This window comes from Opisthocomus hoazin, unplaced genomic scaffold, assembly GCF_030867145.1.
Source record: "Opisthocomus hoazin isolate bOpiHoa1 unplaced genomic scaffold, bOpiHoa1.hap1 HAP1_SCAFFOLD_67, whole genome shotgun sequence".
Taxonomy (NCBI): Eukaryota; Metazoa; Chordata; class Aves; order Opisthocomiformes; family Opisthocomidae; genus Opisthocomus; species Opisthocomus hoazin.
The window spans coordinates 678,257-702,897 of NW_027448992.1; the positions used below are offsets into that span (position 1 = coordinate 678,257).

Consider the following 24,641-nt stretch of genomic DNA (forward strand, 5'->3'; position numbering starts at 1 on the left):
GCGGTCCTAGAGGCCTCTGTTGGGGTGCTGGGGGCCTATGTTGGAGTCCTGGGGGCCTCTGTTGGGGTCCTGGGACCTTCACTGGGGACGTGGGGGCTCTGTTCCAACTTCGAACATAGATTAGGGGGTCCGTGCCGGGCACCTCCGGCAGACCTGCTCCAAAAATGCGAACATCTGCAGATAGCTGGCAGCCAGAAAGAGCTAGCCTGGAAAGCTGTTGCTCAGCCTCATCTGCCCATGGCACTGCTCGCACAGAGGCACAGAGACTGGGGCTGCTTGCTTGTCTTGCCCCCTCAAACTTCAAACGTAGCTTAGGTGGTGCGTGCCGGGCGCCTCCGGCAGCCCTGCTCTGAAAATGCGAACGTCTGCAGATAGCTCGCAGGCAGAAAGAGCTAGCCTGGAAAGCTGTTGCTCAGCCTCATCTGCCCATGGCACTGCCCACACAGCGCCATGCACCGAGCACCACACACCATGCAGCACCGAGCGGCATGCAGCACGGTGCGCCGAGCAGTGCCGTGTGCCGGACGTCACTCTGCACCATGACCACACGCCGGGCGTCGCCGGGCACCACACGCCATGCAGCACCGAGCACTTTGGGCCGTGCAGCACCGTGAGCCGAGCGCTGTGCACCAGGGGACGTGTACCGAGCCTGGAGGGCCTCATCCAGCCCAACCTCGTCGTCCCCTACTTAGTCCCCAACGTCCCTTACAGGGTCCCCATGACCTCGACGTCCCCTATGGAGTCCTCACATCCCCTCTGATACCACCTACACCCTGTTAACCCCTATGGAGTCCCCATGACCCCTATGGGGTCCTCACAACTTCATTGTCACCTACGGAGTCCCCATGACCCCTACGGAGTCCCCATGACCCCTATGGAGTCCCCATAGCTCTGTTGACCCCTACGGAGTCTTCATGATCCTGTTGTCCCCTACAGGGTCCCCACAATCCTTCTGTCCCCTACAAAGTCTCCACAGCCCCTACGGTGTCCCCGTGACCCTATCATCTCCTGTGGAGTCCCCGCCACCCTCTTGTCCCCTACAAAGTCCCCATGACAGCTACGAAGGCCTCATCACCCTGTTGTCCCCTATGGTGTCCCCATGATCTGATGTCCCTTGCAGTGTCCCCACCTCCACCTGACACCCCCACCAAGAAGATCCAGAGCCAGGCTGTCAGGAAGGACTTTTATAACCCCAAAAAAGAGGGCAACAGGGACCAGGATGGTGGGGGGCACCCATGGGTGGGGGGTACTCGCTCAGGATGGACACCCAAACATGGTCATGGCTTCGGCGAACTCAATGAAGTCCTGGCAGAGGGGTTGCAGTTCGGCTTCCTGGCACGCCACCTCCGAGGGCCAGGCCTCCATCCACGTGTCCTTGCCGATGAGGTAGGAGAAGCTGAAGACAGCAAGGGGACAGAGGGGAGATGGGTCAGAAGGGGGCGGTGCCCCGGGATGGGGGGAACACAGAGATGGATGATGGGGTGCATAACCCTGTACAAGACACTGGAGAATCTAGGGCTTGCAGGGGATGCATCTGTGGACTTGGGTGTCAGTCTCACCATGTCCATGTGCCTCTGTGACCCCATGTCCCCAATGTCCCATGTCTCGTGTTCATGTGTTCCCTTGTCCCTACAGATGTGGCCCTGTCCGTGTCCCCACATGTGTCCCCGTGTCCCCACGCGTGCCCCCATGTCCCTACCGGCCGCCGGTGACCCACAGGTCAGTGGCCAGCCCCCAGAGCAGGTAGTCCTGGCCAATCTGGAGCTTCAGAGAGTCTCGGCACTGCTGGTGGCTGATGAAGGTCCGGTTGCTTCCTGCTGGGTCCTCGTCGGTGCCTGTCCCAGGGGAGGACACACAGGTGACATGTCACCTCCACCCTGACACAACAGGGACACCCTCTTTGTTACGTCCCGCCATGGGGACTCTCAATCCCCAGGGAGCCACTGGCATCGTTGGTGGCACCATCCCACTGGTGTCACCAGCCATGGGTGACACCATTTCTCTCTAGCTTTCCCCAGCACCCTTGGGTGCCTCCACCCTGCCTGGGTGACATCAGCCCTCAGGGGTGTCTCCAGCACCCTTGGGTGACACCAACCCACCTGGGCATCCCTTCCTAATGGGTGTCCACAGCCCCCTTGGGTGACACCAACCCACTTGAGTGTCCCTTCCCAATGGGTGTTCACAGCACCCTTGGGTGACACAAACCCACCTGGGTGTCCCTTCCCAATGGGTGTCCACAGCACCCCTGGGTGATACCAACCCACCTGGGGGCCCCCAAGCCACCCTAGTGACACCAACTCACCTGGTTGCCCCTGCCCCCGGCTGTCCCCGCAACTAGGTGACCCCCACCATGTCCCTCAGGGAGGCCTTGTCCCCCACCCCCAGGGTGCTCGTACCCATCTTGATGACGGAGAGGATGGTCATGATGTAGTTGTCATGGGACGACGACAGCTCCGTTGCCACCACCTTCACCTTGTACACTGGGCAGGGGGATGTCACCGTGTCACCCCTATCCTGTCACAGCACCCCCACTCCAGCATGGCCCCTCAGTGGAGCCCTCTGTCCCCACCTTTCCTCCCATTGTCCCTCCAAATTCCCATCCATCCCGCTTGTCCCTCCATGTCCTCCCATCTCTCCATGCCCCCCACGACCTTCCATGGCCCTTCATGTCCCCATCCACATCCTTTATGTCCACCTTACCTTGCCCAAGTCCCTCCATGACCCCGTATCCCCCATTATCCTTCCATGACCACATGTCCCCCATATCCCCAGTGTCCCCAGTGTCCCTTATGTCCTCCATGTCCCACCATAGTCGACTCCCGGCTCGCAGGCACGCTGGATGCGGTCATTGACGGTGAGTGCAACGTCCTGATTGCGCTGCAGGAAGCAGTTTTCTGTGGGGACATGGGGACACCACCTTGACAAGGTCTATTGCGGTAGTGACATGTCCCATCAAGGCAGGGACACGTCCCACCATTTCAGGGACTTGACTCCGTCACAGCCATGACACTTCTCATCTTGTCAATGACGTGTCCCATCACGGCCATGACATGTCCCATCATGGTAGAGGTGTTGACCCAGTTTGTCCCCATGTCCCTGTGTCCTTGCGTCACCTTCGGCACAGCGGCACACGTCCCCGTGGCAGATCTTGCTCAGTTGTCCACCCTCCTTGTCCGGATGGTAGAAACGGGTGCAGCGGTCATCTGCAGGGAGATGGGGACATGAGGGGACACAAGTGGGGTGACACAAGGGGAAAGGATCAGTAGATGTGGGGACACAGTGGCAACATGTGGAGGGAGGGGGTCAGCAGGGGATGCAGGGGGACATGGGGACATGGGGGGACACGGTGACACAGTCATGGGGAGAAAACCAGGAGGGATGTGATGGGACAAAGGGACAGAAGGGGACACAGAGAGGACACAGAGGGGACTTTGTGGAAGATGGGGCACAGAGGAGAGTGTGGGGACGTAGGGGACACGAGGGTGACACAAGGGGACGTGGGGCACACCGATCTTGTAGTAGCTGTAGACGGTGACGGCCGCTGGCTGGATCAAGCCCACCCGGAATCGCTGGTGGGCCTTGAAGGAGAAACACTCCTCGGCCTTGTGCGAGATCTGGGGATGGGGACACGGGGACACAGGGACATGGGCATGGCAGTCAGCCAGGCTGGGAGGCAGCCCCCCAACCCTCAGCCTGGCCTTGTCACCAGCCATGTCCCCATGCTGTCCCTATCCATGACCTGGATCCACGCCTGTTCTTGTCCCCACCCCTGAGCACCTGTTCCTGTCCCCACCTCTGTCCCCAGCCATGTCCCCAACTTCATTCCCACCCCTGTCCCTGCTTCATTCCCTATCCACATCCCAAACCCCTCCTGCATCTCCATCCCATCCCTGTCCCAGTCCTGTCCCCACCAATGTCCCCAGCTTCATCCTACTCCCATCCTTGTCCCTACTCTGTCCCCATCCCTGTCCAATCATGTCCCCATCCCTGTCCCATCTTGTCCCTGTCCCTGTCTCTGTCCTACCATGTCCCCACGCCGTCCCATCTCGTCCCCATCCCCAAAATCCTCACGCCCCCCATGTCCCCTGTGTCCCCACCTTGTCGAGGTAGATGACGAGATTGCTGCGGTCCGACAGTGCTTGGTCGATCTCAAACTTGGAGATGTACCTGTCCACCCCGTCCGTGAGCTGGGGACAGGGACACGGTGACACCAGGCGTGCAGGACATGCAGGGACACGTGGGGACATGCAACCACGTCAGGACACAGGAATGTAGAGGTACAGGGGCACGTAGGGACACAGTGATGGTGGCCACATGGGACACGCAGGGACACGTGGCCGTGGCAGGATGCAGGGGACTTGCAGGGACGTGGGGACACAGTGACACCAGGGGACATGTGGCCAAGGAGGGAAAGGCAAAGACACAGGGACGCAGTGGCACAGGAGAATACGGGGACACGGTGGCACACAGGGACAGATGAGGATGTGGGGACACAGGGACACGGGGAACACAGATGGGGCTAAGGGACTTGTGGGGACACGGTGGGACACGATGGCACAAAGATGTCCCGTGTCTCCCCCGGCTCCCCCCATTTGTCCCCGTGTCCCTGCACTCACCCTCTTCAGGTCCTGGAGGTCCGGCGAGAAGCCCGTGAGCATGGAGATGTCAAGGATGGACATGGTGGCATCCACGTTGTCCAGGAACCTGTGGGGACTGGGCTGAGGCCACCTGCCTGTCCCCAACTGCCCTATTGTCCCCAGCATCCCCATCCCTGATGTCCTTGTTCCCAGGGATCTCTATGGGACAATGTGGGGCTGATCCCTGTCTGTCCCCAACATTCCCATTCCTTTTCCCTGATGTCCCTGCCCCCAGTATCCCCATTCCACTCCCTATCTCCAATGTCCCTGATGTCCCCAACGTCCCCAGCCTGTCCTACCTGGTGCAGATCGTGATCTTGATGGAGCGGAAGATGCCTTCCTCTTGCTTGCCTGTGGGGGACATGGGGACAATGAGGGGACACGGAGGATATCAAAGGGGACTTGGGGTGCCATGGAGGGGACACGTAGAGGACATGGGGAAGGATACAAGGGGATGTAGTGACGACATGGTGGGGACACGTGGGGGACTCACCCATCCTCACATCCTCCACCTGCACCCGCAGGTCAAAATTGTCACACTTGTTGTCCTTCTCGGGGACCTTGGCATTGTAGACGGTCACCACCGTCATCGTGCCCTTGCCCTTGCCCTCAGCCTTCACCGTGAAGTCCTCATTGAACTTGGTCTGTGGGGAGAGGGGACGTTGGGGAGGGACAAGGACATCCTGTGGGAGGGACATGGAAGGGAAGGGACATCTTGGGCCATGGTGACATGCGGGGACATGGAGGGGGTGTAGAAGTGGCAGGGACATTGAAGGACACGGAGGGCACAAGGAAATCAGAGGACATGGAGGGGACAGGGACATTCCAGGTCACAGAAAGAGAGGGGACAAGAGCAGCCTGGGATGTGAAGGGATATGGCAGGGACATCCCAAGCCTTGGTAGGACACAGAGGGGACAGGACGTGGAGGGGACAAGGAAGGGACAAGGACAGCCGAGGCCATAGCGAGAGGACAAGATTGTCCTGGGACATGAAAAGATGCAGAGAAGACAGGGACATCCCATGGACAGGACCAGCAAGGTGACCAGTGCTGCATCACCATAGTCCTGACGGTGACAGTGACAACAGGTGCCAGTACCTCAGCGGAGCGTGCCACCAGGGCGTTGCGGTTCTCGATGCGGTAGGTGATGGCGCTGGCACGGCGCGGCAGCAGCACCGACACGTCGAGGTCGAGCTCGAGCTGCTGCGGAGATGCCACCTGGTACTGGGCCAACGCTTGGAATACCAGGATGGTGGCCTGCAGGGACATCTGGGTCACCAGGGCTTGGGGACACCATGTGGAGCATCCCCAAAGCCGCCTGGGTGGTCCTGAGCCCCGGGTGACCCCAAGTCCTGGGGCCACCTGATATCAACTGGAACATACCATTGGGGGTCTTCTGGAGCAGAGGTGTCCCCCAGGGAGAGGACACATCTCTGAGGGTCCCCAGGGTTTGGAGGTGTCCCCAGGGACTAGGGTGTACCGCAACACAGGTCTTATGGGTTTTCCAAACCCCTTGAGATCCCGTGGAACCAGAGGTGACCCCCAAGTGACATGCCGAGTCCCCAGGGTGACAAGCAAAGCCCTCAATCCTCATCTTCCTGTCCCACTACCCCACGGTGGTGGCTGCCAGGACAGCCCCCATGGGTACCAAGGGAGATCCGTAGCCCACCTGAGTGGATCCATAGCCACCACCAAAGTAGTTCTGCTGGGCAAGCCAGCGGGCCACTGCCCCCGTGAGCTCCGACTTCTCCATTTGCAGCAAGGCCAGCAACGCGTAGGATGTCCCTTCGATGTTGTAGGTATGGGCGTTGCGTTCCTCCCAACTTTTGCCCCCTGGGGTGACATCGGTCCCTCAGCACCCTCTAGGGATGACTGCTCCCTCCACCGGGTAAGCCATAATTACCTCTCTCCCCTCCCCCTCCCCCCCAGCTTTGTGCCCCCTGGTGAGACGTCACCTTTGGAAAACTTCATGAGAACTTTCTCGCTTTTGAGTTTCCCCGTCAGTGCCAAGGCATACGATGACAGGGCCACCGTGTAGGGTCGGGCCAGTGACTGGTACCTCCGGGCCAGGTATTCAGAGGCTTTTTCGATGCTCCTGTCCAAACTCTGAGGAGAAAGGATGGTAAGTTTGGATTCTCAGGTGGCTCTTACAAGGGTTGGGCACCTCGTCTTGAAGCATCGTCCTTCTACGTGACAGGTGCCGGTTGTCCCCACTTTCCCCATGTGGAGGTGAGGACCGAGCCACTCACGTTGACATGGTCCTTGCAGACCTCCCGGGCCTCCTGCAGCGCGACGAGTACAAAGGCTGTCAGCGACACCTCGGGCTCAGCACCGTGGTAGCCTCCCTGCATGGCAAAATGGAGGGAAAAAAGCTCAGGATCGTGGTTTTCCCAGCAAGCTCTGTCCACCCAACACTCTTCTCTGTCACCCAACACAGTCCTTTCCCCACAGCTCATTCCAAAAGCCCACCCTCAAGCCAAGAAGGCTTTGACCACCAGCAGAGAAAGGGTTTTGGTCCCCCTCATACCACCATCTCCTTATGGATGACAGGACCATCTTCTTGGAAAATCCCGTCTGGCTTCTGCTTCTCCAGGATGAGCCATTTCACGGCACCACAAATCACCTCGGGCTCAATGTCTACCAGCTTGATGGCCAAGGCAAAGACTTTGGCCACGTAGGCTGTCAACCTGGGGACAGGAGGACCTTAGCATCATGTGCAACCCTGTCCCCTAGACCTGCGTGGTGGTGACACCGTGACCCTCACCAGGTGCTTGATGCGCGGTTCTTGAAGGCAGCATAGGAGCTGTCAGGTTTCCGGAAAGCAAGTTGTTGGGTGTAACCTGGTGATGAGATGGTGGTTGACCAACACAAGGACTACCCGGGGGTGGCTTCAGGCTACCAATGCCCTCCAGCCGTTGGCAAACACAATGAGTACCCAACCAAGCTGAGGTAGCTTCAGGCCGCCAACCCATTCCAGAGCACATTCCAGTGCAAACCAGTAGCTCTAGAAATCCTCAAACTGGTAGCATCCAACCCATGTCTTCTTCAAAGAAGAAGCTTTTTTCAGCACCTTGGGTGACGGTGACATTTTGCACCCCAAGAGAGGAAACCTGGGGATGCTCCAACCCTTTGGAGAATCCTCCTACCCTTTTTGATCAAGTTGATGGCCTCAGAGCGGCGATCAACACCGAAGCTTTCCCACTGCAACGTGCTGTCCAGGTAGTGGGTGGCAATGACAGTGGGAGTCATCCCAATCATGTTCTGCTCCCCGCAGCCCGCTGGCGTCACGATGAGGTGCTTCAGCTTGATCCCGTCGATGGATTTCTCCACCAGGATGGACACAGGGTTGCCTAGACAAGAAGAAGGGGAGACCTCAAGCCAGTAGTGTCCTGCGCCCTCCCAGATGGTCCCCACGTGTGTCCCTTCCCACGCTCTCACCTTGGATGCTGACTTTGGTCTCCGACTCAGTGTTGGGGACAATGTCAGAGAGGTTTGCTGCTCTCACCTTCTCTTCTTGTACACCAGCTGTGGGGCAGGGAGGACAGGATGGAGATGGAGGACACCAAATCCTTCATGTCCCCCCTAACCCTGAGGTGAGGCAGCCCTCACCCACATCTGCAGCTGGATGTCCCTTGTCCCTCAAGATATTCCAGAGCCATACCGGGGTGTCCCATCTCCCCTGAGATGCCCCAGCCCCACAGTAGGATGTCCCGTGCCCCCAGGGATGCCAGACCCACAGCAGGACATCCCTCCTTCTCTGAGATGCCCCAGCTCCATAGTGGGGTGTCCTTTACCCCCCAAGATGCCCCAATCCTACCTGGTGCACCTTTCATCCCCCCAGATGTCCCAGACTCACAATGGGACTTCCCTTGTTCCCTGTGATGCCCCAGATCCTTCCCTCAGTGGAACATCTCCATGGGGCTGATGCATACCCAAGACGTGCTGGGGCCACTCACCAACTCCCTTTGTCTTCGGGTCCAGCTCAACTACCTTCACCGTCTTCTCCAACCTCATCCCCTCGGGCTGCACAGGTGAGAGTCCAATGCTAAAGGTTGGGCTGGTTTTGGGTCCCCCCCATTCCCAATCTCTCTGGGTTGTCCAGCAAAGGTATCCCAGTGTAAACCAGCACCCCCAGGTCATGGGACAAACTGGGAGAGCCCCAGGAGACTACACCTGAGCGTCCTGGGGGAAGGACCCTTCATCCCTGGGTACCGACACCAGGATGAACGTGGAGACAGAGGTGCCATAGGGACACCATGCTGGGGACATCTCGGGAATGGAGGTGGCACCATGTGGTGGAGACACCAGGAGTAGCAATGGACACTCACCACAACTTTGAGCTTCTTCTTGACACCATCAGCCACGAAGCTGCCCCGGACGGCTGCCTTCACCTCGACGTCATGCAGCCCCAGCTGCAAGGGCACGATGACGAAGGGCACAGCCCACGACGACTGGGGTTTCAGCTTGAGGATCTGCTGGTAGCGCTCTTTGGAAGTGGAGGCACTGCAAAGGGCTGGGTTGTGCATCAGCTCCACACGCACCTGCAGGGCACAGAGATGTTGGCCGTGGGGTTCAGGTGACCACAGACCCCCCCAGGAGCCCGGGCCTGGGTCCCCTGCTAACCGTGATTTCATGTGTCCAGTAGTTGTAGAGGATGGCACGGATCTCCACCTGCTCATTCCTCACCACAGAGTAGGGCAGGCGCAGGTCGATGAAGAACTCCTTCATCACCGTGATCTCATAGGGGTCAGCCACACACAGCCCTGTGGGGTGGCCCCCAGGGGCATGGGATTCAGGCTTACGGTCTTCCTGGGTGCCTCATGTCCCAGGGACATCCCCAGGGCTTTTGGAGATCCCTCAAGTCCCATGGAGTTCTCCCAAGGCTTAAGAGATTCCTCGGGTCCCAAGGACTGCCATCAAGCTTTGCAAGGTCTCCCCAAAGTTTAGGTACCTCCCCAGTGGTATACGCTCCTCTAAGATTTTGGAGATCACCCAAACGGCAAGAAAACCCGCCAGGCTTTAGGGGACCCTTCAAGCCCCAGGGACCACCCACGATGTTTGGGGGATTCCTTTGATCTCCACGGACACCTTCCTACTTCATCACATACCCTTGGTCTGTGAGAGGCTGACGGCCAGGACCTCCCAGGTGGTGATAGAGTCTTTCAGATACACCGTCTGAGTCTTCGTGGAGATGCTGGAGAGGAGGGGAATGACCAAGGGAGTCATAACTGGCCCCAGGCCAGGCTAGGGAGGAGTAACCAGCCACCAAGCTGGAGTAGGGTGGGATCATAGCTGGTCTTTGAGCTAGACCAGGTGGTTGGAAATGGCCCCTGAGCTTGGACCAAGGTGTCATAGCTGGTCCCAAGGCAGCACCAGGGGGTCAAACATGGCCCTTGTCTGGACTTGAGGGGGGATCATAGTTGGTCTCCAGACTGGGCAAGGCAGTGTCCAGAGCTGGATGGGGAGGAGGCAATGATCCCCAAGTTGACCCATGGGGTGGAGGGGTAACAGGACAAGGACACAAGGCTCACCCCAGCTCATTGGGCTTCTCTATCAGCTGCTCCACCTGCCACAGCCAGCTCTCCGGGAAGAGGCTCCGTGAGGTGATGTCCTCATCAGCCAGGAAGTCATCGTCCGCCTGGCCTGAGGGTGGCAGCACCCCTCTCGACCGTGGCCTTAGGGGCCCAGCCCCTGGGTGGACCCCGTATCACCCCAGCATCATCCAAGCACTACTCTTGTTTTGCCCAAGTGTAGTCCAGGTATCACCCAACTTTCACCCAAGCATTGCCCAAAATTCATCCCAGCATTGCCCAAGGACAGCAGAAGCAATTCCCGAGGTTCACCCAACCTTCACCCAAGCGTCACCCAAGCATCACGCAAAGATAGCAAAAGCAACGCCTGCGGTTCACCTGACCTTCACTTCAGCTCCAACCCAAGCTTTGCCCAGCCATCACCCAAGCATAGCACTAGCAACACCTGAGGCTCACCTGACTTTCACTTAAGCTTCACGCCCAAGTTTCGCCCAACCATCAACCCAACCATCACCCCACCATTGCCCAGCACTTGCTTCGAGCCAGCTCGAGGCTAAAAATGCGTTGCTTCTGGTTGCGGATGCCCTTGATGTAGTTGCAGCAGTCGAGGAAGGCCCGGATGCAGGCTTCTCCATCCTGGATGTAGCTGGTCCGATGCTCGCAGCTGTGGCCCATGGGGTTCTCCTTCATGCCGTCCTCACAACACTTGCGCAGCGCCTTGTCCATGTACTCCGCCGCTGCCAGCACCGAGGCACCCAACTGGCACCCGGTCCCAAAGCCCCTGGCCTGAGGGCTGTCAGGGACATTGGACACTCTGGTGTCCTTTGAGATGTGGGTTGCTGTGGTATCTCCAGGGATATGGGACAATCTGATGTCCTTCAAGGACATGGGACACTGGCATTGATTGGGACTGGGATGCTCCAGTGTCCCTCAGGGACGTGGGACAGTGGTATTGATTGGGAGATGGGATGCTCTGGTGTTGAATAGGACACGGGGTGCTCTGGTGTTCCTTGGGGACCTGTGACACCTTGGCACCTTCAGGAACATGGCACAATCTGGTGTCCACAGGGGCATGGGACAATCTGGTGTCCCTCAGAGACACTTCTAGCACTACCTACCCTTGGTGCCTTTCCACTCGGCGAGCTGCAGGGAGCGGCGCTTGCGTTTTGCGGGCTGGGGACACTGGACCTCTGGGGACAGAGAGGACACAGGTCAAGACCCCACAGTGTCACAGTCCCAAACCCAGGTGTCATTTCCCCTTGACCTCAGTCGTCCCAAAGCTCAGGGGACACATCCCCCATCCTTCAAGTGCCACGTCCCCAAGGTGTCACCTACCCCATCCCCAAGGTGCCACCCTAGGTTGTCCCAGTCCCCAGCATGTCCCCTACCCGATCGCTGCGGCGTGACGATCTTCACACTGGTGACCAGGCTGAGGCCAGCATCAGTGAAGACACCCACATTGTCCCTCCCGCTGCCTGGGGTGCAGCCAATGTCACTCTTCTCCACCGTGTCCCAAACCTGCAACCAGCATGGGACAGCCATGACAGCCACTGCCACCATCCAGGGACAGTGGGGACGGAGACCTGGGCACCCACCTTGGACTGGGTGAGCTTATTCTTCTTGCTGAGGACAAAGACGCCCTTGTCCACGGCCACCAAGCCCACGTGGGCATTGTGGTCACCCTCGATGCGCAGCCGCATGGGTGTCCCCGGTTCATGCACCCGGTTGTCAGCCTCTGTTGCTCCCTTTACCACCAGCTGCCAAGGGCACAAGGGGGGGTCATGGCCATGGAATGTCCAAAAAAACCCTTCACCACCCCCTCAGGAGCTGCCCCATGGGGGTACCCCAACTCTGTGGCTTGTTGGAGTCCTCCAGGGGTAGTTGATGGCTGTGTCCTCCACCACGGCACATCTGGACCATCAGTGGGCCACCTGGGCCACCCAAGGCCACACCATGAGATGTCCAAGCCCCTCATGGACCATTCAACCCACAAGTGACACCCGAACCCCACCATGAGCCCCCTAAACCCATCAAGGACCACCTAGGTCTTTCTGATGGCCCTCCAAGCCCCTCAAGAGCCACCTCAGGGGTGACTCAAACCACCTCCAAGGCCCAACCAATGCTCCCAGGATGCTCCCCGACCTCTGGGACAGTGGGGACACACTCACGGTGCCCATGCAGGTGTCCTTGACGTCAACCCAGACGGAATCGGCGACAATCTCGCCAGGCATCACGTAGTAGTAGGCCACAATGCGGAAGGAGGGGATAAGTTCGGTTGTCACTGGCAGCGTCATGGTGACCAGGCTCTGGCCAGGCTCATGCCGCTGTCGCCCCACACGGACGATGCGTCCCTTGCTCATGATCTGCGGTGGGCAAGGAAAGGCAGCGTTAGTGGGCACCTGGATATCTAGGTCCCCAAGATGGGGGGCAGATGGTTGACAGAGGCCAAGTGCACTCACCAGGTAGGTGAAGTACTGGACGGAGTCACGGACGGCATTGCTGTTGCTCTTGAGGTGGAAGTTCACGGCGAGGTTGTCACCGGGCTGTAGCTCAGTGGCCGCCACGGCCAGGTGGAGGAGGTTGCCGGAACCACTTTGGCTGCGGTAAGCTTCGGCGGTCATCCGCCGCGAGGCTTGGCGGTCGCGAGGCAGCCCCGGCTGGTCCGTCAGCACCTGCAACACAGTGGCACTTTGGTCAACTGGAAGAGGGGTGGGCCTGGGCAGGGGTCAGCAGGAAGGTCTTGGCCACCATAGAGGTCTTGGCTGTCCTGGTCTCCCTGACCTTTGCTAGCCTGGTCCTTAGTCAATGGTGATCACACCCTTGGTTAACCAGATCATCTCTGCTACCCTGCATGTCTTGGCCACTCTAGTCAACTCAACCACTTTGATCCCTCTGACATTTGCCCTTGGCTACCCTGAACATCTTGGTCACTTCTGTCCCTCTGACCTTGGCCACCCCGGTTCTTGGTCACTGATGAACCAAACTGACCCTGGCTGCAGACCACCGTGGGCAATTTGGCCACTATGGATATCTCCACCAGTCTCCCTGACACTGGTCATCCTGGTCCTTGATCACCTTTGATGTTTTGGTCAATCCAATTGTCTTGGTCTCCATGGTGTCCCTGATGCCATCCATCTTGTTCCTTGGTCAGCAGGGACCAGGATAGCCCTGGTTCTTAGTCACTCTGGACATCTTGACCACCACAGTCATCTCAGCCATGCTGGTCCCTTCTCGACCATCCTGTTCCTTGGTCAGCAGTGATCGGGGTGGCCCTGACCCTTGGCCACCATGGATGTTTAGGCCACCCTGTTCCCCCGATCCTGCTGTCCTGGCCCTTGGTCAATGGTGACCATGCTTGGTCACCCTGGGTATCTCAACCACCTTGGGTGTCTCAGCAACACCAATCCCCAGGTCATTTCAGCCACCCCTGTCCCCAGCCACCGTGGCCAGCCCAGTTCCAAGGCCACCCCAGTACCTATCCCTGCTCACAGTGATGTCGACGGAGTCCTTGTTGGCCGGCATGTTGAGGATCAGCTTGGCTGTGCCATCACGCTGGGTGGAGACGAGACCCTGGAAGCCATCAGCCTTGACGGTGACACGTGGAGCTGGGGACTCATCGGGGTTAGTGACGTAGACCTGCAGGGAATGCGGTGTGACATGAGGACATTACATGGGGACATGTCATTAAAGACATGCCACCTGGTGCCATCCAGGTGACAGAGGGACTGACTACAGTCCCCAGGACCTCTCCAGGTGGCACAGTGATGTCACACGGGGACAGACCCTGGTCCCCAAGTCTCCCCCACCCACAAACCCCCAGGCTTTCCCCGTCACCATCCCAATGCTGTTGACCCCAGTACCATGGGGGTCCTGGGCCAATGCCACCACCGTGCCCATCCCTGTCCCCAGATGCCCTTACCGTCAGATCGAAGGGCATCCCCGGCTTGAAGTACTTGGGGGTGTGGGTGAAGTGGATGGTGTATGGGGACGTCACGATGCGGATGCCAGTGCGCTGTGCCTCCACCATGTCACTGCCTGCGGTGACCACAGGACCAGCCATGTCACCCAGCGCCAGGACAGGGCTCCCAGTTCCCCCCACCAGGACAACCCTCTCTGACGTTGAGTGGCCCCAGATGTTCCTGTCCTTTGCTGTTCCCAACCCCACATGTCCCCAGCCCCACATCACTTCTGTCCCCATCCCCCCAAGTGTTCCCCCACCTACTCAACTTGTTGAAGGCAGTGACAGAGTCATGGAGCCCATGGCCTTCCCTGCTGTCCCCGTCCCCAGAAGTCCCCTGTGTCCCCCATGATTCCTCTGCACACCTGACTCGGTGAGGACGGTGACAGAGACGTAGAGTGAATGTCCCACCAGCTCCTGGGGGTTGGTGAATCGCTCCCGCAGCATGGCCATGGACAGTGTGGCTTCCGCATCCCCATCGGTCACCTGTGGCGTGGAGTTGGTGGGACAGGGGACAGCCACGGGGACTGGGATGGGGACAAGGGATGGCAGGGGGATGGCAGAACTCAGGATGGGACAGGGATGGGGACAGGGATGAGGATGGGGATGACAGCGCTCGGCAAGGGACAGAGCTCAACAAGAGACTGAAAGAGGGACAAGGGATGGGGACGGGGACAAGGACAGGGTCACCTGGACACGCTGCAGAGACTGAGGGATGCTCTTCTTCTCGTCATCCACCATCACGCCAAAGAGGACGAAGGCTGACCCCTGCAAGCGCTTTCCGTACAGGTACCTGTGGACAAGCCACCAGTGTCACCGTCAGCCCCTGTCCCCATCACCTCCACATCACGGTCACCCCATGTCCCCACATCCTCTTGTCATGGAATCTTGTCACCCCATCACCCCATGTCCTTGTCACACTGTCCCTGTCGCTCCATATGCCCGTGTCCCCCTGTCATCCCATCACGCCCTGCCACCTCCATCTCCATCACCCTGCGTCCTCCTTACCCCCTGTCCCCATCATCCTATTTCCCAACATCCTTATCACCCTCAAACCTGTCACCTTGTCTCCATGCCACCCCCTCGTCCCTGGGGACTTTGTGCAGGAGCAGAGCAGGAATGTCACCCCACACCATCACCCGTGGTGGTTTAACCCCCAAAATAAGAAGTTTTGGGGTCCCCATCCCACCTGGCTGTGATGGACACGTGGAAATCCTCCTTCCGGTCGATGTAGAGGAACTTCTCCTCTGGCTCCACAACCACCTCAAAGCTGGGCAGCACTGTGGGGTGGACACCCAATGGACCCAGGCATCCAGGAGAGGCACAAGAGACCCAGGTGTCTGGGGACCCCCACCCCACCTTACCGTATTCCTTGACTTCAAATTGGGTGCTGAAGACCTGTTCCGGAGAGTCTTCAAATTTGGCCATTATCGTCCACGTCCCCAGGCTGGAAAAGTTGGGGGACAGGGTGAGGGGACAAGTCCAGGGTCACGGATGTCCCTGGGCCACCCTGCGAGGTGGCACCCACCTGATGACCTCGGGCAGGTTGTGGTTGATGGAGAAGATGCCTGTCTTCATCGGCGAGGACACAGGCACTTGCCTGACGATGACATTATCCGGTGTCTGAAGGGACACAGAGTGGTTGGGGACGGTGGTATGGGTGGCTGTGTACCCATGTCCCTGTGTCCCCGGTGGGCACCCACCTTGACCTCCACGATCACTGTCTTGGGTGCTGGCTCCATGAGGTGGCCCAGAGCGAAGAGGCGGCAGAGCACTGGGAGGGGACACAGGGGACTAAGTGATCAGGGATGGTGCAGGGACATCCAGAAATGGGTGCTGGACCCCAAAATGGGTGCTGGGTCACAGTGGAGATGCCAGGGGGATGTCCCCAAATGGATGCTGGACCCCAGTGGGAATATCACAGGGAGGTCCCCAAATGGGTGCAAGACCCTGGCACTCCAAGCTCACAATGGCACCTGAAGGTGCTGTGGAGGTGACCCAAAACCCCAAGATGCCACCAAGAACCCAAGGTGCCACGGAAGAGACCCAACACCCCAAGGTACCACCAGGACCCCAACATGCCATGGTGAGACTCAGCACCCCAAGGACCCACCAGTGGAGCCAGGGGTGTAGATGGGCTTGTCGGTCTGCAAGAAGATGTGGCCGCTATGGAGTGACACCAACAGCACCTTCTCCAGGGTCACCTGGGCTACCCGTGCCGTCACCGAGACAAACTGCTTCCCCACTGCCTGTGGCAGTAGCTTGGCAGAGACCTGCAGTGACAGAGGACACCAGGTGGCACCTCCACCACAGGAACCAGGCAGGGGACACCAGATGGCACCCATGCCCAGGGAATAGGGCTCAGGATGTTGGGTGATCTGAGAACTCCAAGGTGATCATCATCAACGACCCAGGGGTGTAAATCGTCTAGTAATAGGGTGACCATGTCTAACAACCCCAGACTGACCGGCCCCAAAGATCCAGAGCTGACCATCCCCATGGACCCAGGGGTGACCATCCTCTAATCACAGAGTGACCATCTCCAACAACACCAGTGAAGGGCCCCAAAGATCCAGAGCTGACCATCCCCGTGGAGACAGGGCTGACCATCCTCTAATCATAGGGTGACCATCTCCAACGACCCCAGGGTCATTGTCCCCAAGGACCTGGGGTGACTGCCCCCAAGGACCTCAGGTCGACCATCCCCAAAGACCCCATGGTGACAAGCTCCTCCAGGTCCCACCAGCCCTTGGGAGATCCTCAACCATCTCATGTAGTCTGAGCCCCATGGGTCACCCCGCCCAGGGCTGGAGAGGGCAGTGGCCTGCAGGGAGGTGACACGGGGGTGGTGACATACCTTGATGGTGGTGGTGGCCAACATGCCATTATCAGGCCTCAGCGGCACGCGGATTTGGTAGATCACGTGGCGCTTGAGGGGAAAGTCCTGCACCAGGAGGGTGGCCTCGGCGGCGGCGTTCAACCCCGGCGCCTCCAGCACCACCTGCTCCTCCGTCTCCAGCCGCAGCACTGCCGGTGTCACCATTGTCACCCTGGGGACACCAGCCGTCATGGGGGGCTGTCACTGGGTCCTCCAGATCACCCTGGGGACCTCACAGCACCCAGAGACACCCCCACCACCCCTCTGTTCCCACAGCACCCTAGGGACCCCCTGAGCTGTCCCCCACAGCACCCAGCACCCTTGGGGACCCTACGGCACCCCAAGGACCCCACAGCAACTCAGGAAACCCCCTGATCTGCCTCATGGGCCTGAAGCAACCCCAAACCCCCCATTGCACCCCAATATCCCTCCCCCATTGCCCTCCAGCACCCACCCCTGTGGGGGATCCTGGTCAGGGGGGTCCTGTGTAGGTTGGGGATCCCTGGCAGGGGGGTCCCAGTTGGGGTAGGGGTCTCAGACAGGGGAGTCCTTGTTTAGGAGGTCCCAGATATGGGGGTGTCCTTCAGGGTTGGGGGTCCTGGCCATGGGGGGTTCAATCTAGGGTGGAGAGTCCTGGTCAGGGGGGGTCCACCATGAGGGTTCCATCTGGGGCGGGGGGTCTTGATTGGGGGACAGGGTCCTGGCTATGAGGGGATCCAATGGTTTGGGATGGGGGGTCCCATGGGTGCATGGGGGATCCCAGGGGGCTCCCATGAGTGGAGGATCCCAGAAGAGTGGGATCCAATGGGTTGGGGTGGGGGGTCCCATGGGTGCATGGGGGATCCCAGGGGGGTCCCATGGGTGCATGAGGGATCCCAGAAGAGGGGGTCCAATGGGTGGGGTGGGGTCCCATAGGCACACGTAGGTCCCAGAGGAGAGGTGGGGGTCCCCGTGACTCACAGTTGGCCATGGGTGGGGGCCACGTGCAGCAGCAGGAGGCCGAGGAGGAGGGTCAGCACCGGAGCCCCCATGGCTGCAGAGGGGGGACGGGAACATGGGATCTGGGGGGGGCGTCCCTTTATGGTGGTGCCACTGGTTAAAGGGTAACCAGCAGTCGGATGCCTGGGTCCACCCATCTACAAGGCGGGGGGGGGGGGGGGGGGGGGGGGGGGGAGGCGGGGCCGAACACTTGTGTCCACCTCTGTGGGGGTTGGGAACCACCGAATGCCTGGGTCCACCCACGTAGGGGTGGGGGAGGGGCTGCCCGGATGCCTGGGTCCTTCCTCATTTCTGGGAAGGCGGCTGGCGGGGGGCCACAGGGAGTTGCAACATCACACAGAGGGAGGGGAGGGGCACCAAAGGGGGGGACGCGACGGGGAATGGGGGGACATCAGGGGACACCCACGACTCTTCTGGGTCCTAGGGTGGAGGTGGGCAGGATCCCGATGCCTGGGGCCCCTCCTGGACTTGGATGCCTGGTTCCCCTCCTGGACCCCCAACACTTGGGTACCCTCCCGGACCCCCAACCCTTGGGTCTGCTTCTGGACCCTTGGTCCGACCTGGACTCCTTGGTCCCCCCTGGACCCCCAACACTTGGGTCCTCTCCTGGACCCCTGGAAGGACCCAGACGCCTGGGTCTCCCCTGGACCCCCAACACTTGGATCCTCTCCTGGACCCTTGGTAGGACCTGGACTCCACGGTCCCCCCTGGACCCCCAACACTTGGGTCCTCTCCTGGACCCTTGGAAGGATCCAGACACCTGGGTCCCCCCTGGACCCTTGGTAAGACCTGGACTCCCAGGTCCCCCCTGGAACCGTATCTCTGGGTCCCTCCTGGGTCCCTCCTGGGTCCCTCCTCGATCCCTGACACTTGGGTCCTCTCCTGGACCCGTGGTAGGTCCTAGACACCTGAGTTCCCCGTGGACACATAACTCTTGGGTCCTCTCCCAAGTCTTGGACCCTTAGTGAGACCCAGACACCTGGGTCCCCTCCTGGACCCCTGACACTTGGGTCCCTTCCCAGACCCATGGTAGGACCTGGACTCCTGGGTCCCCCCTGAGACCCTTGAGAGGCCCCAGACACCTGAGTCCCTCATATGACCCATTGGGTCACCTTGCCCAAATGCCTGAGTCCCTCATAGAGTCCATGGTGTGGGTGCAGGTCCCAGACGTCTGGGTCCCCCCATGGGTCCCAGATGCCTGGGTCCCCCCATGGGCCCCCCATTCCCACCACCACCACCACCACAGGCTGTGACCGCAGGGGGGCCCCCCCAGGGGTGGCAGCTCCTCCCCAGCCGCAGGCGCCACGGCGGGAAGGACCTCAGCATCCGGGCGCCACGTTGAGGTTCCCATTGGCCTTCGCGGCACCCCAGGGCGCAGGCGCGGCACCGCCGGCTTCCGGCACCCCCGCGAACCCCCAGGCCCATCCGGGCCCCGCCACCGCTGCTTCCTGCACCAGGGGGTCCCTGAGGCCACCGGACCCTCCCCAGACGTGGGTGCGCCAGGGGGAAGGAGCCCATCAGCACCCAGTCTTCTCCAGGCATAGCGGCGGCAGTGGGAAGGAGACAAACGCCGGCTGCTTCCCACCGCCGGTAGCTGCACCGTGGGGCCCCATCACTACTGGCTCCTCCCCAAACGTGGTGGTTCCTGGGGGGGAAGAACCCCGCTTGCTGTGGGATCCTCCCCTGAAGTGGTTGAAGACTCATCTTCATCGGCCCCTCACCAGAAGTCATCCCACCAGGGCCTCACCTCCGTCGGTTCCTCACCGGACGTGGTCCCATCAAGGCCTCACCTCTGTTGGAACCTCATCAGAAGTCACTGCACTGCAGGACCTCATCTTCTGCTTCTCCTTCCCAGAAGTGATCCCACCAATACTCATCTCCATCAGCTGCTCCTCGGACAACATCACACGAGGGCCTCACCTCCGTCAGCTCCTCCCCAGAAGGGACTGCGCTGCAGGACCTCATCTTCTGCAGCTCCTCCGAGACGTAGTCCCACCAGGACCCCGTCTCCATCGGCTTCTCCTTAGATACCATCCCACCAAGACCCATCTCCATCGGCTTCTCCCCAGAACGGGTCCTACCAGGACCCATCTCCACTGGCTCCTCCTTAGACGCCATCCCACCAGCACTCATCTCCATCGGCTCCTCCCCAGAGGTGGTTCCACCACACCCATCTCCATCGGCTCCTCCCCAGACATCATCCCACCAGGACCCCATCACTGTTGGCTCCCCCCATCAGCAGGCACCATGGAGGCCTGGCGGCAATGCGCCCACTGGCTGGTGGCGGCGCGGGTCCTGCCCGCGGGGCACCGGGCGAGCAGTCCCGGGGGGCAGGTGTGGGACCTGGCGCAGGCGCTGCGGGATGGGGTGCTGCTCTGCCACCTCCTCAACGCCCTCCTGCCCCGTGCTGTGCCTGCTCGCGACATCTGTCCCCGTCCCCAGATGTCACAGGTATGACCGGGGGCAAATACTGTGTGGAACTGCCCCAGGCTGGGGTAACTGGGGTAGTACTTGCCCCAGAAAAGGGTATGGGGGTGATGGTTCCAGCGGGGATGATGGTGATGGTGGCAACGACAGGGCTGGTGTGAATGAGGGTGGTGGCAATGGGGTGATGGTGGTGATGACTGGGACGATGGTGGCAATGGTGATAGCAGGGGTGATGATGATGGTGGTGATGCTGGTGCCAGTGGGGATGATGGTGGTGGTGACAACAGGGTTGACGGTGACAAGTGAGGATGATTCTTATGGTACCAATCCCTATGCTGTTGGCAATGGGGATGATGATGATGGTGACAGTGACAGTCATCACAATGGGGTGACAGTGTTGACGATGTTGGCAATGATGGAGGTGACCACGATGGTGTCTGTGGGTGTAGTGCTGCAGGTGACAGTGACCATGGGGGTGACGATGACCATGACAGTAAAGGTGATGATGTTGGTTCTGGTGCCGGTGGGTATGACAGTGACGATGGTGTCGGCGCCAGTGATGATCATGGTGATGATGGTGGTGCTGGTACTGCTGAGGGCAACATTGACAGTGACTTTGATGGTGACGGTGATGATCATGGTGATGATGGTGCCAATGGGGGTGACAGCGACAATGGTGGTGATGTTCGTGATGGGGGTGACAGTGACGATGACAGTGTTGATGGTGGCACCCAGTGTCAATGGTGGTGACAAGGAGGGCCAGCAATGGGGGAAGATGATGGGGTTGATGATGCTGATGGGGATGGCAGTGGCAGTGACAGTGATTGTGATGGTGACTATGATCGTGATGGTGACAATGATCGTGATGGTGACAATGGGGGTGCTGCTGGAGATGATGGTGGTGACACTGTGCCACCACAGTTCCTGTGCCTGAGGAACATCCGCACCTTCCTGACCGCCTGCTCTGACAAGTTCGGGCTCCCGAAGCACCGGCTCTTCGGCGCCTTCGACCTCTTCGACGTCCAAGACTTCGGCAAGGTGGGACTCAGAAGTCCAAGTCAGACCTGGGGGGACCCAGGTGTCCAGGTCCCTCCCCCCCAATGTCCCCTGTCTGACCCCAGGTGATCGACACCCTCTCGACGCTCTCCTGGACCCCCATTGCCCAGAGCAAAGGCTTCACGTGAGTGCAGGGGACCCAGGTGTCCGGGCCTCCTCCCTGAGGGACCCAGGTGTCTGGTTCCCGAGGGACCCAGGGCTGTGTCCTGCCCCCCGTTCCCCAGGCCCTTCCCCACGGAGGACTGTGTTGGGGACGATGACATCTACAGTGGCCTCTCTGACGTCATCGAGTGAGTGGGGCAGGTCGAGGGGTGTTAGGGAGATACTGGAGGGTACTGGGGGTAGGTTAGGGGGTTCCAGAGGACTTTAAGGGGGGTACAAGGAGATACTGGGGGGGACTAGGGGATGCCAGGAGGCATTAAAGGGGGGAATTAGGGGGATATTGAGGGGTATTGATGGGGTAGGGGGCATTAGGGGAGTATTGGGGGATATTAGGGGTTATTAAGAGTCATTGGGGGGTATTAAGGGGGGTATTGGGAGGTACTGGTGGGCTTAGGGGATGCTAGGGGTCATTAGGGGGGAACTAGGAGATATTGGGGAGTAATGGGGGGATAGGGGGCATTGGGGCATTATTGGGGAATGTTGGGGGGTATTAAGAGTCAATAAGGGGGTATTAAGGGGTGTTGGGGGGTACAAGGGTTATGAGGGGAGAATAAATGAGGTCCTGGGTGCTCGGAGGTGTTAAAATGGGGTATCAAGGGGAGTTTGGGGGCATTAGAGGAGTACCTTGGGGTATTGGGGTATTAGAGGGGCACCAGAGGGTACTGGGGGGCAATAGAGGAGTATTACGAGGCTTTATAGGTGAGTTGGGGGTATTCTAGATGTTTGAGGGGGGTTAGAAGGGCAGCAGGGGGTATTGGGGTGCAATAGAGGGGCATCGAGGGTATCAGAGGGGTACTTCGAGATACTATGGAGGGGGTTGAGGGCATTAAGGTGTTCCAGGGAGCATTAGGGTATCAGGAGAGTACCAGGGGCTTTGGGGTGTATTAGGGAAGGGGGGGGGGATTAGGAGGTATTAGCAGGATATTGGGGTATTAAAGAAGTACCAGAGGTGGTGGGGTGATTAAAGTGTATTATCAGGCTATTAGGCGGTATTAAAGGAGTACCGGGGCGGGGGGGGGGGGATTAACGTATATTATCAGGGTATTGTGGGATATTAAATGAGTACCAGAGGTATTGGGGGGCGTTAGTATAAATTAGCAGGGTATCAGGGAGTATTAAAGGAGCACCAGGGGTATTTGGAGGGCATTAGTGTGAAATAGCAGGGTATTAGCGGAAATTAAATGAGTACCAGGAGTATTGGGGTGGGTGTTAGTGTGAGTTAGCAGGGTATCAGAGGGTATTAACGGAGTACCAGGAGTATTGGGGGCATTAGTGTGAGATAGCAGGGTATCAGGGGGCACTAAAGGAGTACCAGGAGTACTGGGGGCATTAGTGTGAATTGGGTAGTATTAACGGGGTACCAGGAGTATTGGGGGCATTAGTGTGTATTATCAGGATATCAGGGGGTATTAAAGGAGCACCAGGGGTATTGGGGGGCATTAGTGTATATTATCAGGGTACTAGGCAGTATTAAAGGAGTACCAGGGGTGGGGGTGTGTTGATTAGTGTGTATTATCAGGATATTGGGGGGTGTTACAGTAGTAGCAGGGGTATGGGGGGGCATTAGAGGAACACCAAGGGGTATCTGGGTGTATCCGGGGGGATTCGGGGTGCAGCGAGGTACCGGGGCTGTCCCTCCCGCAGCGACACGGCGGAGGAGGACGACGACTTCTACGACTGCGTCGAGGCCGAAGGGGACGATGGCGATGGCATCTACGAGGACCTGATGCGCGTGGACCGCCCCCCAGCTCTGGTGGGTTCCCTCTCGGGTGCCTGGGTGTCCCTCCACGGACGCCTGGGTTCCCCCCCGGACACCTGGGTCCCCCACCCCGGACGTCTGGGTGCCCCCCAGATGCCTGGGTCCCACTGTCTCCGCAGAAGGTGGAGGTGGACCAGAGGCTCTGCTGCCTCCAGGAGCTGAGGCAAACGGAGGAGAGGTACACCGAGACCCTCGAGTCCATCTGCCAGGTGGGATGGGGACATGGGGGGGGACGCTGGGGACATTGGGGACATGGGGGAGTGTGGGGGATGGCGGGGACATGGGGGGACATGGGTGACATTGGGGGATGGTGGGGACGTGGGGGAATATGAAGGATGTGGGGGGAGATGTTGGGGAAATAAGGGGATGGCGGACATCAGGGACTTGGGGGACACTGGGGACATGGGAGGACACTCAGGACATGGGGGGACTTTGGGGACACGGAGGACACAGGTGACACGGAGGAATATGGGTAATGTGGGGAGATGTTGGGGAAATAAATGAGTGGGGGGCATCGAGGACATGGGGGACACTGGGGACATGGGGGGACATTGGGAATGTGGGAATATGGGGGATGTAGGGGACACGGGGGACATGGGGGAATACGGGGGATGTGGGGGGACACTGGGGACATCAGGGGACATTGGGGACATTGGGGAATGCCGGGGACATGGAATGGCATGGAGGTGCCTGGGGACATGGGGAATGTGGGGGACAATGGGGACATGGAATGACATGGGGGTACCTGGGGACATGGGAGACATTGGGGACATGGGGACAAGGGGGAATGTGGGGGATATGGGGCAATGCGGGGGGCCATTGGGGAAATATGGGGACATGGGGGTCACTGGGGACATGGGGAGAAATTGGGGACATGGGGGAACTTGGGGACCAGGTCTCAGTACCCCCTCCCAGTGCTCCCAGTAACCCCTGTACCCACAGCAATTCCTGCGGCCGCTGCGGCACTTCCTGCAGCCCCAAGACCTCGAGAGCATCTTCATCAACATCGAGGTGACCCCAGTAACACCCAGTGCTCCCAGTAACCCCTCCCAGTGCTCCCAGTAACTGCAGCATCCGCCAGTAACCCCTCCCTCTGCTTTTAGTAACGCCCTCTAACCCCTTCCACTACTCCCAGTAGCCCCCAGGGCTCCCAGTGCTCCCAATAACCCCGCCCAGTACTCCCAGTGACCCTTCCTAGTGCTGACAGTGATGCCCAGGAAACCGCCTCAGTCCTC

General features: G+C 59.5%; 2 protein-coding genes across 3 annotated transcripts; one reads left to right on the forward strand and one right to left on the reverse strand.

Moving 5' to 3' along the window:
- Positions 1 to 1,169: 1,169 nt before the first annotated feature.
- On the reverse strand, positions 1,170 to 18,066 carry C3 (complement C3). Of its 2 annotated transcripts, none has more exons than XM_075412366.1 (40): positions 17,964 to 18,066; positions 16,983 to 17,175; positions 16,239 to 16,398; positions 15,829 to 15,899; positions 15,654 to 15,748; positions 15,490 to 15,572; positions 15,315 to 15,405; positions 14,816 to 14,918; positions 14,491 to 14,611; positions 14,087 to 14,202; positions 13,657 to 13,803; positions 12,627 to 12,839; positions 12,336 to 12,530; positions 11,763 to 11,924; positions 11,556 to 11,685; positions 11,286 to 11,357; positions 10,704 to 10,904; positions 10,168 to 10,279; positions 9,745 to 9,830; positions 9,260 to 9,399; positions 8,965 to 9,177; positions 8,593 to 8,659; positions 8,075 to 8,161; positions 7,783 to 7,986; positions 7,401 to 7,476; positions 7,164 to 7,323; positions 6,886 to 6,981; positions 6,592 to 6,742; positions 6,306 to 6,469; positions 5,735 to 5,893; positions 5,131 to 5,281; positions 4,937 to 4,988; positions 4,617 to 4,704; positions 4,098 to 4,187; positions 3,509 to 3,614; positions 3,114 to 3,203; positions 2,808 to 2,894; positions 2,397 to 2,480; positions 1,700 to 1,835; positions 1,170 to 1,396 (listed from the first exon to the last, which is right to left on the reverse strand). In XM_075412366.1, exons 1-40 carry the CDS (start codon positions 18,032 to 18,034, stop codon positions 1,255 to 1,257), a joined length of 4,965 nt encoding a protein of 1,654 aa, XP_075268481.1. In that variant the 5' UTR covers positions 18,035 to 18,066; the 3' UTR covers positions 1,170 to 1,254. The 2 variants fall into 2 exon arrangements, with proteins under 2 accessions (XP_075268481.1, XP_075268480.1); XM_075412365.1 differs by having other exon boundaries at positions 10,168 to 10,327.
- Positions 18,067 to 18,448: 382 nt separating this feature from the next.
- On the forward strand, positions 18,449 to 24,426 carry LOC104332204 (uncharacterized; the record flags this gene model as incomplete). The annotated part of the gene is made up of 9 exons (XM_075412367.1): positions 18,449 to 18,784; positions 18,954 to 19,031; positions 19,296 to 20,453; positions 21,351 to 21,467; positions 21,551 to 21,609; positions 21,710 to 21,775; positions 23,292 to 23,400; positions 23,526 to 23,615; positions 24,349 to 24,426. Coding segments are annotated over exons 1-9 (2,091 nt in total), but the record flags the coding sequence as incomplete, so codon positions are not given.
- Between the last annotated feature and the right edge of the window lie 215 nt (positions 24,427 to 24,641).

What these genes read in the sequence shown, in the direction of transcription:
- C3 (XM_075412365.1), bottom strand. Translation starts at nt 18,034, where the DNA reads ATGGGGGCTCCGGTGCTGACCCTCCTCCTCGGCCTCCTGCTGCTGCAC. An exon ending in ACTGGACACATGAAATCACG is followed by an intron (nt 9,178 to 9,259) that starts GTTAGCAGGGGA and finishes TGTGCCCTGCAG; the next exon opens with GTGCGTGTGGAGCTGATGCA. An exon ending in AGAAGAAGCTCAAAGTTGTG is followed by an intron (nt 8,660 to 8,964) that starts GTGAGTGTCCAT and finishes TCACCTGTGCAG; the next exon opens with CCCGAGGGGATGAGGTTGGA.